Here is an 18,864-nt window from a genome sequence, read left to right as displayed (position 1 = left end):
TAATTTAAAATCTACAAAACTAAACATCGCAATTCAACAGTTGGCACTTGTGTTAAGTCACCTTAAACAAGTCAATAGAATTATTTTCAATTGAAAACTTTCTTCTATTTATGAAAGAATATTTGAAGAATTTGTTTTCGATACATTTTTCTGGCAAATAACTAAGTTGACATTACTATTTACTCAGCTTAAAATTTATCTAATATTTATGTTAACAACTTGTAAAAAAATTACTATCATTTATTTGCTAGGAATAATAATAAAAATAATATGCAATTGTGTTAAGTTGAAGAAATTTACAGTATATTAAATACTTTTCAACCCAATTCTTACAAGAAATATAGTGCATAGCTTGTTAGCTTTCATAACATAAATTAAGCTATTACTTACTGAGACGGTGTTCTCCAGTTGATACTGTCCTTCAGCAATGAGAATGCGCAATGTCAGATCGGCTGCCTCTTTCTTACCATCCTTCTTACTGTTGCACTCCATACTGGGGAACTGGCGTTTACCAAGAATCACTGCAAATTTGAACCTGAAGTAAAAATCAAATAATATTTTAATAAAAAACCATAGAATTTTCTGTTGAGGTGAGGGTATTCAAGTATCATATTATCATTAGTGCTTTATGGGATTGAAGATCATATCATATACTGATGGTCATTACCAGAAACTGAGAAACAAAAACTTGCAGGTTTAAAAATAATAAGGAACCACTTATTAACATATAGCTTAGTATATTTAGAAAATGTATTTTCATCTTTCTGCAATATCCAAAATAGTTTAAATAATTAATGATCAAAGAAGATGTTGACAAATCAAATGGGTTACAAGTTTTCTAGTTTTAATAAGTAACTAGTTTGTTTCTTTGAAACATACTATAAACTATCACAACAAAATCAGACTTATTGCTTAGAGAGTAGGTACAGAAATTATGCAAGATAATCATATAAGCAATATATATTCTATAAAATAAAAGAGGAATATTTAGACTAGTATCCTTATGTTAGTTGTTTTTGACACATTTTTGTCAACTGCACATAAAGTAGTTACTGATTGTATTTTTAATTGTCAAGTCTTTGTAAAACAATCTTGGACCATGATAGGAAAGAACATATGATCCGAATAAAGGTATGGCAAAGGTTTTATATGATAGAAATTAACAATAAAGATAAGAAGTGAACACTGATTTTCAAACTGAATTCAAATCCTTGAAGGTCAGTAAAAACATTATTATATACTGACTGGTGATGCATTTAAAAACAAAGGTTTATACAAACAATTCTTTCAGCATTACAATTTGGTATTAATTTGTTATTAGAGTAGTAATGACTGTATGACCTTTACCCTCGCCGAGGTGCGCGACTTGACACAAAAAAAAAAAACAACTTCTAAATCAACTGCTAACGCACGTGTCACTGTAACGTCCAATGACAACAACAACAACCTTCTCACTCGACCTGCCTTTTATACCACTCTCTCAATCCCTCCTCTTGCGCATGCGCCCAGAGATTCCTGACAACCTCGAGACTTCCGCTTATAAAAACCCAAGTTTTGTTGTCGCGCATGCCTACACAAGGCACAAACACGTGGGCGTTTGTTTTGTTGGTAAGTACTACACTCCCCCCCCCTGATCTGATGATCACATAGAGTGCACTCCGGAGGTGGCCTCTTAGTTCGCTGGCTTCTGCGAAGGGTGGTATTTACAATCTTGGATTCAGGTTCTGGTTCTGGGTCTGGTTCTGGTTCTGATCCTGCCTGATCAGACGAACTACAACTCTCTTGCTCGGTGACCTCACTTATCAGCAGCTCATCATCTGATAATTCATCGCTCTCTGTAGTTGTGGGATGTACTTCGCTAGCTGGGCGAAGATCGCGCACATGGCGTGGGGTTCCATCAACAAGGAGCGACTGCTGGCTGACCACTCCAGATATTCGTCCTCGCTTGAACTTGGTAGTGCACCGGTTTCCAGGGGGTCTTACCCAAACTGGATCCCCTACCTTGTATTTGTCATGACTCTCCTCGTCGATTGGCTGGACAGTGTCAATGCCCTTTATCCTAACATGGTATGTGTGTATGGCATTGGCCGGTGCTGTTGTTAGTGTCTTCTCATCCTTTGGTGTGATGTTATACCAATACGTGGCCTCCGTAATGGTGCATTGCTTTCTGGCAGCAATTCTCTTGATGCTGCGATGGCTCCTCTCAGCAATGCCATTCCCTGATCGCACATGAGCACATCGCAGTCGTAGTCGGACACCCCACTCATTCAACAACTGCCGAACTTGGTGGCTACAAAAAGCAGCATCGTTGTCCGTCAATATCTCTTCCGGCGCACCTCGCTCAGAAAAGATAGATGACAGTTGGCGGACAACATTCGCTGAGTCCTGCCTGGTCATTTGCCGCCACACCGCAAAACGAGTGGGTCCACAGTTGATAAGGGCTAGAAAGGGCTTACCACTGTAATGGGTAATATCCATCGCTACTCGTTGCCACACATGCTCAACCTCCAATCGCCCCTTCTGCCATTGCTCAGGTGCAGGATCGATAGACTGGCATGCCTCACAGTGCTTGATGATCTGCCTGACATCTGCCCTTGTCACTGCCGGGTCCACACGTCTCGCAAAATACAGAGTTCTTTTGATACCTGGATGTCCACTCTGCACATGAATTCTTTGTATTTGGCATGAACTAATCGCGCCAACTGTGCAAGATCGAGCAGCGAACTCCACGCCTGTCTTCACAGCTTCATACCATTTGTGAGGCACACGGGTTAGTTGGTCTGCACGATTACAGTGTGATGCCACGAGTGTTACATTCACCGACAGGTCATACTTCGATACCAGACTCTTCAGGGTGTTTACCCTCCGCCGGAGTAACATCTCATTGGCTGCCTTAGTGCGGACTCTCGTTCGTCCCGAAAGAGTGTCGGACACCCAGTGGTAGACGCAGAGAGAATCCTTGTACAAGTGCAACTTCTTTGACTGCCATTGCAGTGCCAGATTTAAACCCTTCACAACAGCATCCAGTTCCGCCAGGTTGATGTGTTGAGCATCATTCACGGGTCGCAGCCAGCACGCGTCTTCAATTACGTTTCCACGTTGCTCCAATAACACTCCCAATGTCAAAGAACTAGCGTCAACCCACACATTCACAGTGTCCCCATCGACACACCATTCTCCATGAGCAGGGTCCTCCTTGTCAACTCTCTCTAGGGTTTCCGTCGTCATCAGAGTTAGAAGAGCATCATCAGATACATCATCCCAACCTGTAGTTACTAAACTTGCCCTGCGTTTGATGATGCCCACAGCTGCTCGGAGCCAGCCACATGCTGGTAAGTGACCAATAAGTTTCCCACACAAGGAAAAAATAGTCCGCGGCGTAATAACATCAGAGATGTTTGGAATCTCACTGCCACGCCTCCATCGTAAGGTACCGTCTTTCCCACAGACGTCCAATCCTAATACCCGTGCTCCATCCCTCAGACGTTCGGGATCCTTGCACTCCAACCCGAATTGAGCTAACTTTTCTCTGACGTGCGACGCAGATTGTATATCTTCATTGATGTACACATCGTCAATATAGGCCGATGTTGCGTCCTCAGTGGTCTTGGGACAACACTGCATTTACAATGGTCTTCATGATTTGCGGTGCCACATTCAGCCCAAAGCCAAGTCAAGTAAGGCAGTATCTCTGATCCCGGAACCACACTGTCTGGAACGGCCACAATGTCTCATCCACTCGCACCTGCAAATAAGCCTTCCGTAAGTCTACTATAGACACATTGGAGCCCTTCTGGCGCCATTCTCTCAGCTTGTGGGATGTTCTCCAAGAAGTATCACAAGGAATAACTGTTGACAAAAATCACAAATTTGGCTAATTCTGTAGACCAACGTCTTTTACAAGTCATTCATAAAAAATAATCACATATCTCCTACTAATTATGTCAACGTAGAAATTGCTATGTAGTTATTGTGTTCTAAGGATTTTTCCTAGTTCATTTAATGTTTGAAAATTATTTCAATAAACAAGTTATAGGTATATTGCGTTTTTTCTCAACCTCGTTAATAACTTGACACTCTGAAATTAACAGATATTCCTATCTTCTGCCATAGTTTCGCTAATACTGCTTTCAATACTTTCATTTTCTGACTGAAGTAGCTGAACAGTATTGTAAGCACTTTCTTCAAGTTTCATGGATTTTTAATCACTCGTTCCTTAAATATTTAAAAAGATGTAAACTTCTTAATAATTTGATACGCAGTGTATATCTCAGCTATTTGTTCAGAGTACAAGAATTTCACTGTTGAATACGAAATATATATATATATATAGTATGTAAATAAAATTTAATCTTTCCTCTTTCTAATGGTATCATTTTTTCTTGTATGATAAATTTGTTGTTTTTTATTTTTGAAAGTTTATTTTAACTATTTTAATGGTGTGTTTAGTTTTACTTCTTTGCAACAACAAATTTTTAGTTCTGTTTTTTCTTTTTAATACTGTGCCATTTACACTGTTAATTAATCCACTTTGAAGAAGTCCATCTTATTAAAAAAAATGTTTCATAAAAAATTCCAATTTGAAAACTTCCGTCTATAAAATTTTACAAACATTTAATTGTAAAAATGATACTTTTTGATGTCATTTGTATAAAGCAGAATTTCCCCAATAATAATCAGTATGATTCATATCAATCTTATTTAACACAATGAATAACTTCCAAATAAAGAGACAGAGGTTTTTTCTTTTTGATTAACAAAATAGTAACCAACGTGCACATGTAAAACTCTTTTTCCTCACTTTCAAATAATTGTAGCAAAAGTGTTTGCTTTTGTCTTATTCTCTCTTTCTCTTGCTTTCCTTTATATTTTCTGTCATTTTTTTCAGAATAAATATTTATAATTTCCTCACTTTCCATGTTGCAAAGAATTTTATCTAACTTTCATTTTCAAAAATATTTCATTAAATGAGGCTCCTGTTCTATATTTGATGACCCGTAATTCTTTAGGTCACGGGTCGTCTATGATCTATTTTAATAGATGATGCCATACCTTATAACTTTATAAAAGATCTTCCTAGTATCTTCAACCAAGTGATGGAAGAACATAACATAGCTTTCATATATTGACTATAACAGAAGTATAAAACCAAATTGAAGCTACATAAGATGAGTAAAATTACCAGTAAATACTTCCATTATTGTTGTGGCCCTAGGAAAGGGTCATAAAGAAAGACTTGAACAACAAGTTTTGGTAGAAAAGAATATATTGTACCAGAAAGTGAATACAAAGAAAAGCATTGCAATTTTTCAACTGTTAGACAGTCTGCAGTCTTGCGTTAAGTCGACTTGGAGTTTTTATGATTAGAAGACTCCATTACAAGTGAACCCTCTCTCTATAAGGAGTACCGTTTTCTTTATGAATTGATAGTTAAAAGATCTGTGGACTTCCTTTTTCTTCTCGATCGGCAATGTTCTGGGGCTGCTTGATGTGGGGTTGATGTCGAACGTGTCATATATCACCTTAATTGCCTTTTCTTCATGAGGTACATAGTTGGGATTATCCAACAGATGCTTTTTTATTTGGTTGACATGTCTTTTATGCATGAATTTAGGACCTTGAATGATGTATACTATATTTCTAATTCTTTTGTCTATTGTGCATAGTTCTCAAAAAGACGTTTTTATAAGTCTTGTAGAAAAATTTTTCTTAGGTACCATAGAAGTCCTTCTAAATTTTGTTTGCTTTGGTAACAGCTTTTCAAATATGGATCACACTTTTTGCTGGAACAGTCTAGGCTGGGGATATTACTGATGGTGTATTCAGGTTAGGTGTAATCCTATAGACCTGTAGAAACTGTTGCAGTACCACATGCTTTTTTGAGTGCTCGTTTCAATGTGTCAACACAATATTCTGCCTGTCTGTTTGATCGCAGGTGGTACTAGAGAGCTGTGATATATTTGATTTGGAACATCACACAGAAATCTCACAGTCTCCTTGAAGTCCATGAACAGAAACCAAGTCCCATTGTCACTAAGCAGTTAACAAGTCCAAACCAGGCAAATAATTCGCGGAGAAAATGAATTACTACCCATGTAGTGGGTTTCTTATATCTCAGCACATCTGGCCATTTTGTGTACCTGTCCATTATAATTAGGTAATACGAATCCTCCAAATGGCTGGGCAAAATTTATATGAATTCTAAACCAAGTTGGTCTGTTTTGGACTATGGCTTAAAAGTGATGCCTTTGCTGTCGACCATGTTTTCGATGTTTATATCCATCTTTAACCCATATATGTTACTGCACATGAGACTCTTCATTCTGTTTATTCCGGTGTTACTCAGATGAAAATTTTCATTCTTTTTTGTAATGTTTTTGGTATGATGACCCTCTTGCTGTATAATGCGTCAGTACCCATAGAAAAACTGTCCTGTATTTGCAATTTTCTGCTTTGTAGCACAAATAATATTACACATCATGGTTTTAATTTCACTGGTATGTAAGGAATTAATTACTGAGTCTTCAAGAGGTTCACTCTGACTCTTGAAAGTCTGTCTGCATGTCCAATCTGCTTGGAGGAGAGGTACTCTGACTTGAAATTGTAATTTGCAGAATAGTGCTCCATTTCAGTAGTCTATTCGCTATGTAGAGGGGTAGTCCTTTTCTCAACTTAAAGATGGTTGGTCTACAGTTTAAAAAACCGTCCTTGGAAATATTGTGAAACTTTGCAACTGTGAAGATAATAGCAAGAGCTTCTCTCTGGATTTGTGGAAGTAGAGATTTTCTGCTGAAAGTAGAGAGTTTGACACATGTGCAATAGTTTTTTTTTTTTTTTTTTTTTTTTACTTCTGTCCTGTATTTTATATAAGATACAGCCTCCCCCCCTCCCTATTCTGTACAAGCTCACATTGCTTTTTTTTTTTTTTTTTTTTTTTCATTTTAATGAATGTCACCTGGCATTCAGGAGCCATTTTTACACACTGTCCTTTTTTAATAGTTAATTCAGTGGGGCCCAGAGGTCATGCATATTGGGAATAAATGCCTGGTAATAGTTTGCTAACCACCCAAAACTTTGTAATTTTGTAACGTTTTTGGAAGCTGGCTCATCCTTTATAGCTGTGGCTCTTTCTGGCTTCAATCTTCTACCGCTTTTATCGATGATGTGTCCCAAGTATTTTATTTCTTCCATGAAGAAATTGCATTTTCCTTCTTTTACTTTAAAACCAAAGCTACATAAGATGAGTGAAATCTTTCATTATATCATTTAATATATTTTTTTACATATTCGAAATTTAATATTAAAAAAGTTATTTTAAAATTTAATTTTAAGTTTTTTAATAAGCCTTTGTTTAATAATTGACTGATGATGTGTTTTATATAGCAAATTTAAAGGTTTCGAAGTCTATTGTTTTTTTTGAAAATTTTTTTTACATGCCAAAGTTGAATTGTTTCACAAAAATCTTCCTATCTTTGCCAAAGCTAAATTGCTCCATAAAATCTTTCTTTAATAGTTTGCATTGAAGATGGAAGCTTTTAGCAGATAAGTTGTTGCGATATTTATTATTTTTTTTTAGATGCAAATGTTAATATTAACTATATTTATTTCAGTTTTTAATTTATATTTTTTATTTGTTTTATTTAATAAGAGATTTTCTCGTCCATGAATGTACTCATTGTATCTAGCAAGTTGATTTTAATTATAGCATAAATAGATTCAACAATTCTATTTATTTTCAGTTAGTAAGAAGAGAATCTATCATCATACTTTCCCTTAAATACGTCAATTAGACTTTTATTAAGTACAATACCCAATATTATCATTATTTTTTTTTAATGGAGAGTAGACAATGCATTGTGGATGCGTTATTGGCAGTTCCTGGAACTCTCACTTCTCCTTATTTTTAATGAGTGATTGTCAGAAGACAAAGGGAGAAGAAAAAGCTGTATTCTAGGTTGGCAATATTTTACATGAACAGTCACCAGAGATGTCAGAAATTTTCTGTTTCTATGTCTATCCTTGTAGCCATGTCACTAGTAAGGGGGCTGGAGGTAAATGTTTTAACTGGATTGATGTTATCCACCTGATAGTCAGGGACCTAAACCTTGGATTAATCACTAAGGAGGTTGTCCTATCAGCAGGTGCAAAGTACTGGGACTGCTATATTGCCATTTGGTGAATGGATTCTGGACCATGCAGTAGCTTCTGGTAGGGCTTCTTGATGCCATATTAATGGGTAATTGTTATGACTTTACCTTACTCTGTGCTACAAAAGAAAAAATATTTCTTTGTTTCTTTTTCTCTCTTACTTCCCCTCTCTGCCCTGCCCTAAGCCAAGTCTGTCGACCTATTCCACAAATCTCAAAACTCCATCATGAAAAGTTTCCAGAAAAAATACACAATTAAACCCAGATCTATAACTTCCAACGTAGACTCCAACTACCATGTCTCCTTTTCCAACATCAGGGGTCTATGTTCCAACCTTCCAGAGGTTGAAACCCAGGAGACTAAACCAGACTTATTATTTCTAAATGAAACTGGCATTGGACAGACTATTTCCCTAGATAAGTTTGTAATTAAAGCATACTCTAACTTAACTTCCCAATCTGGCCCCCAAGATCGCCATAAGCATGGAATATATGCCTACATTAAAGATGGCTTTACATGTGGTAGGGACATCTCCAGAGAAGATCCTAAATTAGCCTATATGTGCTTCTGGGTTGCACTTGCTCACACTATTTGGTTTATATTTGCTCTCTTTAAAAGCATATAAGAAAATTGATCACATCCTGTCTGCTCATTCACATTTGTAGAGACTTCAATGTTTACAATGTGGAATGGTTAATTCACTCAAACAAGACCGATGACAAGAGTAGATTCTGTTATGATTTCTCCATTGCTTATGACCTCACTCAGATTGTTCACGAACCCACCTGTGTGTCCGACACTGATGGCCAGTATGTAAATCTCCTAGACCTTTTTCTTACAACTTGCCCTGAGCTATGTTAATCTTCCATTCTGTCTCCACTGGGATCTTCCGACCACTCTGTTGTATCAATTAAGATAAGAATGAAATGTAATAAATCCTCAGATATACCTCTCCATCATACAGTATATTGATATTCTATGGCTGACTGGGATAGCTTCTGGGCATTTATATCAGATCTACCTCTGCATTCCATGTTTAAAAAGGATGTGTCCTCTATAGTATCAGACCTGATGGAATGGTTAATTGTAGGTATAGACTGTTTCATAGCCTTAAAACAGTTCCAGCAAAAACCTAACAGCCAGCTGTGGTTCTCGCCAAAATGTGCTGCTGCCATTGCGCACAGAAATCACTTTTTTCATCGCTTCCAACATAATAGATGTACTGAGACTAAAGCCACCTTCAGGACTACCACTGTAAGAGTAATGAAGAATGTGAGAGAGTTGTATGCTCAGTCCATCAAGTCCAAAGTAGCTGAGCAGCAGCTTGGTTTCCACCAGTTTTGGCAAATAGCAAACATAATCCTGAACAGAAATGTGTGCTCGATCCCAACTATCATCAATGGACCTGAGGTAATCTTGTCAGCAGCAGACAAAGCCAATCTCATTACCAAAAGCTTTGCAGCTAATTCTACCCTATATGATGAAGATCACTAACCCCCAGTATTTCCTCCTCTATCAGAAAACATGCTATGCAACATACAAATATCTGTGCACAATGTTGCCAAGCTAATTAAAAACCTTGATTCCAGTAAAGCAATTCGCTTTGACGGAATTCCTATTATAATGCTCAAAAAGCTTCAACCAAAACTAGCTCCCACACTTACAAAGCTGTTTAAGTGTTGTCTTAAGGAGAATTGCTTTCCAACACCCTGGAAAATCTCATCAGTATGTCCTGTATTTAAGAATTCAGGTGATCGGTCGTCTCCCTCTCAGTACAGACCAATAAGTCTCCTGTGTGTCATGAGTAAGTTGCTGGAATCTGTGTTAAATAGAGAAGTAGTCAACCACCTCAGCAAAAATAACCTTAGTGACATGCAATTTAATTTCCATTCTGCTAGATCTATAGCAGATGCGCTAACGGTTATATCTCATAGGATTAGCGAATCTCTCGATGGAGGCTTCCTTTCTAGGGCAGTTGCTCTTGACATATCAAAGACCTTCAATAGGGTATGGCATAAAGGTCTACTTCACAAGATCTCCAACTATGGTATAGCTGAAAATGTCTTCTCAATTATTAAATCTATCTCTCTGATAGGTTCATAAGAGTAGTGGTTGATGGGCAGAAATCAGAAGCTCACAGTATTGGTTTAGGAGTTTATCCTGTGCCCAACTCTCTTCCTGATCTACATGAATGATCTTCCAAATCACATCTTTAGATCATTCATAGACATTTATGCTGACGACACTACCATCTATGGCAGCACATCAAAGGCTGTAAACGACCAAGTTCTCTCTGATTCTCTCTCCTCTGATCTTGAACACGTAGAATGGGAAAAGAAGTGGCTTGTTACTTTTAATGCATCTAAAACCAAGCTTTTATCTTTACATCATCAACTCTCTGATCCCCATTTGGCATCAATTGAAATGAATGACTCTTGTCTTGGGGAGGCTCTATGTTTTGACAAGCCTCTGGGTTTGACCGTTACTTCTGATCTGAAATGGAACACATACATTAAATCCGTTGCCAAGGTCGCTGGAAAAATAGTGGGATCTTTCTATCGATCCAGTAGATATCTCACTGCTGATGCAATTCTCTACCTATATAAGAGCCAGATACATCCAAGGATGGAGAATTGTTGCCATATCTGGGCAGGAGCTGCTAGAAGACCTTATTCTGCCTTGAACGAGTTCAAAATAGGCTTTGTAGCCTGGTAGGGAATGCCCTTTTCTCTTCCCTGTAACCTCTTTCTCACAGAAGAGACTTTGTGAGCATGTCTCTGCTTTATTGTTATTTTCATGGCAAGTGCTCGTCTGAACTCCAATATATAGTCCCCCCCCCACCTCGCCAAACTTTCATGAGAAACACTCGTCTAGCTTAAAACAATATCAATAATTTCTCCCACTCTTTATCTGTGCCTAAACCTAAACGTAGATTCAATGAACAAAGCTTCTTTCTTAGAACTGCACGCCTGTGGAACTCTCTTTCGTTTGCCTGCTTTCCAGCTGACTACAATATGATCGTCTTCAAATCCAATGTAAACAAGCTCTTGATGAACCGTTCCCTTTAAGTAATTCAATTTACTAAATTTTCACTACTAACGATTACTATGATATTGTCCCATTGACTATTGTGCACTCTTTAACCCTGATCAGTGAGTGGCCTCTGGGCCTTGATAAGTAGTGACTCCTATGTAAAAAAGAAACAGTTTGCGATATCAATAAAGTGTTTGGCCCAGGAATCACTACTGAACACACAGCACAATGGTGGTTTAAGAAATTTTGTGGCAGCGACAAATCTTGAAGACGGTGAATGTAGTGGTCAGCCATTCGATGTTGACAACGATCAATTAAGAGCCTTAGTCAAAGCCTATCCACGCACAACTGTTCAAGAACTTGCTTCTGAATTAGATGTAATGTATATGACGATTTCCAGGCACTTAAGAGAGATTGTAAAAATAAAAATACTTAATAAATGGGTGCCTTCCGAATTGAACAGCATCAAAAAGAAATATTGTTATGAAGTATCATCTTCCCTTTTTTCCTGCAACAAAACCGACCAGTTTCTTGACTGAATCGATGACTTGCGATAAAAAGTGGGTTCTTTACGACAACTGGCAATGCTCAGCTCAGTGGTTAGATGCTGACAAAGCTCTGCGACACTTCCTGAAGCTAGAGTTGCACCAAAAGAAAGGTCATACTGACTGTTTGGTGGTCTGCAATCAGTCATTAGTTTTTGAATGCAGGTGAAACCTTTATGGCAAATAAGTACTGTCAACAAATAGATATAATGCATCAGAATCTTTGACAACAACACCCACTATTAGTCAACAGAAAAGGCTCAATTCTTCTCCATGACAATGTCCGACTGTATGTTGCTAAACCGACCTTGCAGAAGTTGAATGAATTGGGGCTACGGAACTGCCTCATGCGCTATACTCTCCCAACCTCTCACCTACCACTTTTTCACAACACTCTGCATGAGAAATGCTTTAAAAACCTAAGCGATATCAGAAACACCTTCAGCGACTTCTATTGCCACCAAAACGCAAGATTTTTATGTTCTTGGCATAAATGCACTTGTGTGTTGATTCTGACGGTGCTTTTTTTGATCAATAAATTTTTGTTTGAGTCGAGATATGTTCATCCAAATATAAAAGTTAAAAACAGCAACTTGGTACATTGTGCTGATCGTTGTTAAGAAAAAGACGCTATGTAGAAAATCATAAATTTTTTTTCATACGTTCAAAGCCATAATTATTTTACTTCTTTCTTCTTAAAAGAGAATAAGGAACCATGGAGGATTTCAAATAACCATGTGAAACTGTGAAAATAACAAATGAATTATCAGCAAAAGAATGAAGAAAGACAGGTCGAATTAATCAAATATCTGATGAAACAACAACACAAGCAGACTACTGCAATAACACTAAAAAAAAATTAAAAAAAGCAAAGCAAAATTTCAGGAGCAACAAAAGAAAATATAAAAGATTTTGAAAACTGTTACTGAACAAAAACAAAAACAGATGCTACTGGAACAACAAGAGAAAACAGATTTATTATTACAAAGTAAAAATCAAGTTACGGAAAGTAATACAGCATTCTCACCAAGTGCAGTTTGGAACACTATTGACAATTTCATTTACACCTCAGATGAAAACAAAGCTTCTGTCTCATATTTTAGAAGGTATAAGGGCCTACATAACATTGATGGGATGCACAGAGGACAACAAATTTGTGGATTACATTTTACTGTAAAAAACATGATTTAAATTTTTCGGAAACCATAAAGCTCTTAACAGAATTGTTCAGCCGAAAAATGTTATTTCACAGAAATGTCTGAATTCAATCATGAAAGATGATTAACTTTTGCATCAATAGTCAGCAAACATTGCAATAATTTTAAACTAGCTGAACCGATTTCTGATTATTTCAAAGGCCTGATATTTGTACAAGGATTGGTATTGGTGAAAGACGAAAATTTGATGCAAAGTTTTAACTAAATTAGAAAAAAGAGCTAAACCTGACACTAAAAAAGTTAGCAGAAAACTGCCCGCAAGTGATTAGAGTTAAAAAGGATTCAAGGAACATTGGAGAATCTGGCATCCTGTATATAAGAAAGATACATAAAAAAGTCAAAATCTATTCTCCAGAGAAAATAACATGAAAGGACATTATTATCCCGTTAATATATGCTGGTGAAAATATTAAAGATGTTAAGCTTCAGTTAGATTCAGGATCAGACATCAATCATTAATTTGCATACATGAAAAAGATTAAATAAACCTACCATCTTGTCTTGCAAAACAGCTAGAATGGTGACTGGGTCAAAAATAAGTTTTGAACGAGAATTAATCACTAATTTAACATTTAACAGTATGACAAAGAAATTAAAAATGTTCCTGTTAAGAAATACAAGAAATCGTTTTGAGAAAGATTGGATGCAACAATTTGTAGGAGTTGGCTATAATATTTTTTGTTAAAAAGTGGAAATTATTGATAGAGCAGTAAAATCTAAAGTCAGAATTAATAGGACTTGTGGTGCAGTGGTTAGAATACTTGGAAAAATCAATTGTAAAAGTGATATTCTCCTGAAGATTGAAGGTTCAATTCTCAGTGTGAGCTACGAAAAAAATGCAGTTGCGAATTACTTAGGACCTCTATCCAGTCATGGCTGACGGAACAAGAGCACGCTACCCCCGTGAAGTAAATAAAAGGTTCCGCTTGAAATTCTGTCCAAATTCCTGAGTTTGACAGAAATATTCCCAAGTTTGACAAGATACACCTGAAGAAGGTTGGAGGTTACACTGACCGAAATGTTGTGAAAATCAAGATGATAACAAATAATAGGAATAATCAATCCTCATCTCAAAACTTCAGAAACGCCATAAGGGGTTATTCAAATTTGAAAGGTTAGCTTTTGGAATCAAGGTAGTGCTTGCTATTTTTAAGAAATTTTGGTAACCTTGATTTTGCAATTGCATACCTGGATGATATTATCATAATAAAATATGAAATACAGGATTTTCGTCTTAAAATAAAAAAAAAAAATGGAAAGTACGATTTCTTTATGGAAGAAATAAAATACTTGGGACACATCATCGACAAAAATGATAGAAAACCAGACCCAGAAAGGGCTACAGCTATAAAGGATATGCCAGCTCCCAAAAATATTACCAAATTACAAAGTGTTTGGAGGTTTGCAAACTATTACCAAACATACATTCCCAATATGCACAACCTCAGGCTTCACTGAATGAGCTACTAAAAAAAGAACAGAGTGTGGAAATGGACACCTGAATGTTCGATAAAAAACTGATGTCAGATATATTTCTAATGCATTATAACCCAGCAAAAAAATAAGATTGGTATTGTAAAAATTGTTGCTAAAGTACACAAAATTGAGAAGGACCTCTATTGTGTCCAAGAAACGCTATGACCAGGAGAAAAAATTGTGGACTCCAGCGGCTGCTTGACAAATTGAGCGCTGCTTGCGCAGAGTTTGCACTGGTAATCAGTGTGACGAAGACAGTTGTGATGCACCAGGGTGATGCATCACCAATCACCATCAATGGCCACGAATTAGAGACTGTCAAGAACTTTGCGTATCTTGGATCCAACATCAACAAGGGAGTATCCATTGAACAGGAGCTACAAATGCGCATAAGTAGAGCAGCGTCTACTTTCAACCGACTACGTGAAAGAGCATGGTTCAATAAATACTTTACTTCTCGCACAAAATACCGCATCTACGAATGCTGTGTTCTGAGTATCCTACTGTATAGAGCAGAGACTTGGACCACGTATGCTCGTCACGAGAAAAGACTGAACGTCTACCATCTCTGATGCTTGCGACGTATCATGGGCATCAATTGGTGGGATAGAATCACCAACAAAGAGGTGCTAAGACGTGGCAGCAGCCGCTCCTTGTTCCAGACACTCAAGATACGACAATCGCGCTGGCTTGGACACCTGCGTAGAATGCCCGATGGCCGTCTCCCTAAGGATATCCTCTACAGTGAACTGGCAAATGGATCAAGAAGCCGCGGTCGGCCGGTGCTGCGCTTTAAAGATGTGACCAAACGGGATCTGATTGCTCTTGGCATCGATGTGAATGTGTGGGAGGAGCTAGCCAAAGATAGACCAGCATGGAGGCGTGCCTTGAGTAAGGGTGGCGAAGGACTTGAGAACCTTTGGTTTGAGAGGCTGGTGCAGAGAAGACAAAACTAGTGACTACGTTTACTGTTGTTGCATTAATCTTTCGTAGATTGCTTGCCTTTATTTATTTTTTTTTATGTATTACTGATAGAATGACACAAAACATAAAAGAAAGCATATTAATATATAGATTTAATTTTATTGCATTGTAATCCATTACTAAAAGAAATTTTTTGAAAATTTATAATCAACAATTGGTTTTTATTATATAACAAAAACAAATAGAACTAGAAAAAAAAGGATACTTACAACGGTCGATGAGAAGGTCCTCTGTGTGACAAAAGCTTAAATTCAACGGGTAAGTGTCGCTGTTGAGCATATTCCATCAGTGCGCTAACTGGATTTTTGTTGAGAGCGGCGAAACTTTCTGAGGTGATCTGTAGATTTGGTGCCAATGAATCAGTACCAGACTTGTCAGCTCCTTTCTCAGCCGCTTTGTCGGCCAACGCCTGCGCCACTGCTGCTGCCTTGATTTCTGCCAATGTAGGTGTTTTGCTCTCAGTAGTCTCAGTCGGGGACGAGATAGACACATTCTTGAGGGCATCTTGCAAATTCTCAATGGAGGTGTTGTTGTTGTTGTTACTATTTTTATTGTTTTTGCTTGAAGTGGCAGTTGTGGTAGAATTGGAGTTTGACTGAGAGGACGCCTGGGAGCTAGGAGTGCTGCTTTGTTTGGGGCTTGTGGCTCTCTGCTTAGAACTTTTGGAACCTTTGGAGCCCTTGGAGTTTTGTTTTGGACTTGGAGATGGTTGCTTACTTTGACTAGAAGAAGTCTGTTTTGAATTAGAGGCAGACTTGCTAGGAGCGGGAGCAAATGATGTAGTTGACGATGTTGAAGCAGAGGTCGTGATGGGAGCTCTGGAACTATCTGTCGATGCAGTGTTGCTATTCCACCTTGAGTTCTTTGACGTTGAGGACGACAAGGATGCTGACGAAGATGATGACGACTGGTTGTAGTCCTTTGAAGCATTTGAATTGGGTGTAGTGACATCTCCCTTGAAAATGGGGTCTTTTGCTAACAGTTCATGAGGAGAGGGGGGTAGATGGGGACTTCTGCCCACTTGACTCTGTGATGGTTTTGATTCATTTGAGTTGGACCCAGACTGTTTGGGAGCACTGTTACCCTGGAAATAAACACTTTTCATGTTGTTGGAATTGATGCCATTATCTGCCAATAGTACATGCGGGGGTGCAGGAGGCTGTCGATTTCCACCAGAGAATTGACGTGACATGTTTGAATTAAGATTTGAAGAGGAGTTTTTTCCTGCTGGAATCTCATTCTCATAGCTGGATGCATTCTTAGCCATGATGTAGATATCTTCACCAATTGTTGTGACTATTTTCTTCTTACACAAACTATGCAATATCTTCTGGGTATCTTCCAGAGAAAGACTTGTATGCTTGGCGATTTCCCGTGACTTCGCAGAGCCATTCATAGTTTTATCCAGGAAGGAAATAACTCTAGCCTGAGGGTCATGAGTCTCAGGATTACAACCTTTAGTATTAGAATTTCTCTTGGGAGAGATTCGTTCAAGTGAGGAGATGTCCTTAGATTCCTTCTTGATCATTTCCATTGATGCACGCGAAGGAGGTGCATTATTATCCTTGGAGTCCTCTCGCTCTAACGGATGGTATACCTGCATATCAAAATGATTTGCATAGTTCATTGAAAAATTGCCAGAATAGGAATATGATGATGAAGAGGATTGGTAGTTTCCATCATAGTATCTCTCATCCTGAAATTCCATTTTTTTCTGTTGAATTTTCTCGCTGTTTTTCATCGGCATCGTACCATTTGATGGATGCTGCTGCAAACCAAAACTATCACAATTTCTCCTTCTCTTACCAGTTTGCTTTGGTTCAGGGGTTACAGGGAAATGTCCAGAGTAACTCTGGCCATATCCACCACTATGTGGGTAATTAGCAATGGCAGTCTCTAGTGCTTCACATTCATCTGGGCTACAACTTTCAGATCTCAATCTGTTTGGAGAACTAGCGTTTCCTAGTGATAAGATCTCGTTATCTTTGTTGTTATGATTGTAGATAAGTGAGTCATTTTTGCCCTCCGGATATAAATGAGATGGAGGTGGGCAAAAGTTATGCCAGTCACTTCTGTACGAAGTTGTTCGTTTGGAGCGCGGGTAATTATTATTTGGAGCTTTATGCCCTCGATAGCTCTCACGATTATTGGGATAAAAGTTCTGAGGAGTTCTCGAAACGGGACTGTGTTGATAAATTCCTGGGCTGCTTGAGTAGTGGGTATCGTTTTGGTTGTATCCACCATGGGATTGGGGAGGGTCTGCAATTACCCATGTTGGAGGTTGCATTCCATGTTTCCTGATAAGACCTCGTCTGTCCATGCTGTACAAAGTGGGATTCACTTCTTTGCGTGAGCGAACATTCACGAGGCGTGCCAGCTCCATGGTCTTTACAGGATGAGTTTTGTGGGCAAGGTAATTTACAATACGCTCTTCCCATTCTGGATGTACATTCAAGCTAGATTCCTAAAGAAAAAAAGAAAAAAACAAAACAAAAAAAACAAATGTGAAACTCAATAAAAACAATATAAAATTAACTTTGCTCACTCAGACAAATTTAAATTTATACTTAAGTAGGAAATGTACCCTCTCCTCCAATTCTACTTGCATTATTATTATATTGTATTGCTTTTATATTGTATTGTTATTATATTATACTAGCAGGGAAACCCGGCCGGCGTTGCCTGGCATTGAATGAGAATCAATGAATGTTCGCTACCATAATTTTATTGGCCGATTTTTCAATCAAATTGCTTTAGTTGGGGATCCATCACAACTGGAGGAAATTTCACATGCTTTCTTACAGTGATTTAGTTCACAATACGTTGTAATCTACATTGCACTGTAGAAAACCTACTGTTGATTTTATAAAATTATTCTAATATAATATTATATTAAAGTTTAAAATACAAAAGTCAAGTATCATAGTTTAATTGTGCCCTAATCAGAAACATCCATTTCAAAAACGCCCCTGTTTTACTAAAGAACCTATTGTTAATTTTATAAAAATATTTTTATATAATGGCATTAATTAAAGTTTAAAAATGCAAAAGTCAAGTATCATGGTTCAGTAATGTTCTAAACAGAAACATTCATTTCAAACAAATCGCTGTCTTACTAAAGAACCTATTGTTGATTTTATATACTGATTCCTTCCGCTTGTATAGTGATAAAACTCCTCAAATGCACTTGTGATGTTAGAGGCTTTATAAGGTGGTAATTTTATTTGAAATTGGTCTGTTCCTCCTTTAACCAGATTTTTCGGTTATCAATTTTCAATATTTATCAGAGGCATTCTAATACAAAACCTATTTAAGAACAGTCCCAGACACATAAAGTATATTGGTATGAAATTTAAAAAAATTAGCACAGGTGTTTCAGAGCCTATAAGGAACAACTCTCTCTCTCACACACACACAATGCCTTTTCTACAAGTAGAGATTGTATTGTATTGTTATTTTAT

At 37.5% G+C, this 18,864-nt stretch overlaps 1 protein-coding gene across 1 annotated transcript in view; it reads right to left on the bottom strand.

Annotated features, from left to right (window-relative positions):
* LOC145293157 (uncharacterized) overlaps positions 1 to 18,864 on the bottom strand; it is a 178,064-nt gene that overhangs the window by 44,311 nt on the left and 114,889 nt on the right. The window contains exons 3-4 of the mRNA XM_080139607.1: positions 15,613 to 17,867; positions 391 to 535 (exon numbers count right to left, since the gene is read on the bottom strand). Coding sequence (XP_079995733.1) covers positions 391 to 535; positions 15,613 to 17,867 — 2,400 coding nt within the window. The remainder of the gene's footprint in view (positions 1 to 390; positions 536 to 15,612; positions 17,868 to 18,864) is intronic.

This window comes from Euprymna scolopes, chromosome 14 (assembly GCF_053919585.1).
Source record: "Euprymna scolopes isolate OS-2025 chromosome 14, ASM5391958v1, whole genome shotgun sequence".
NCBI classification, from domain to species: Eukaryota; Metazoa; Mollusca; class Cephalopoda; order Sepiida; family Sepiolidae; genus Euprymna; species Euprymna scolopes.
This window is presented reverse-complemented; position numbering and strand designations above follow the sequence as displayed.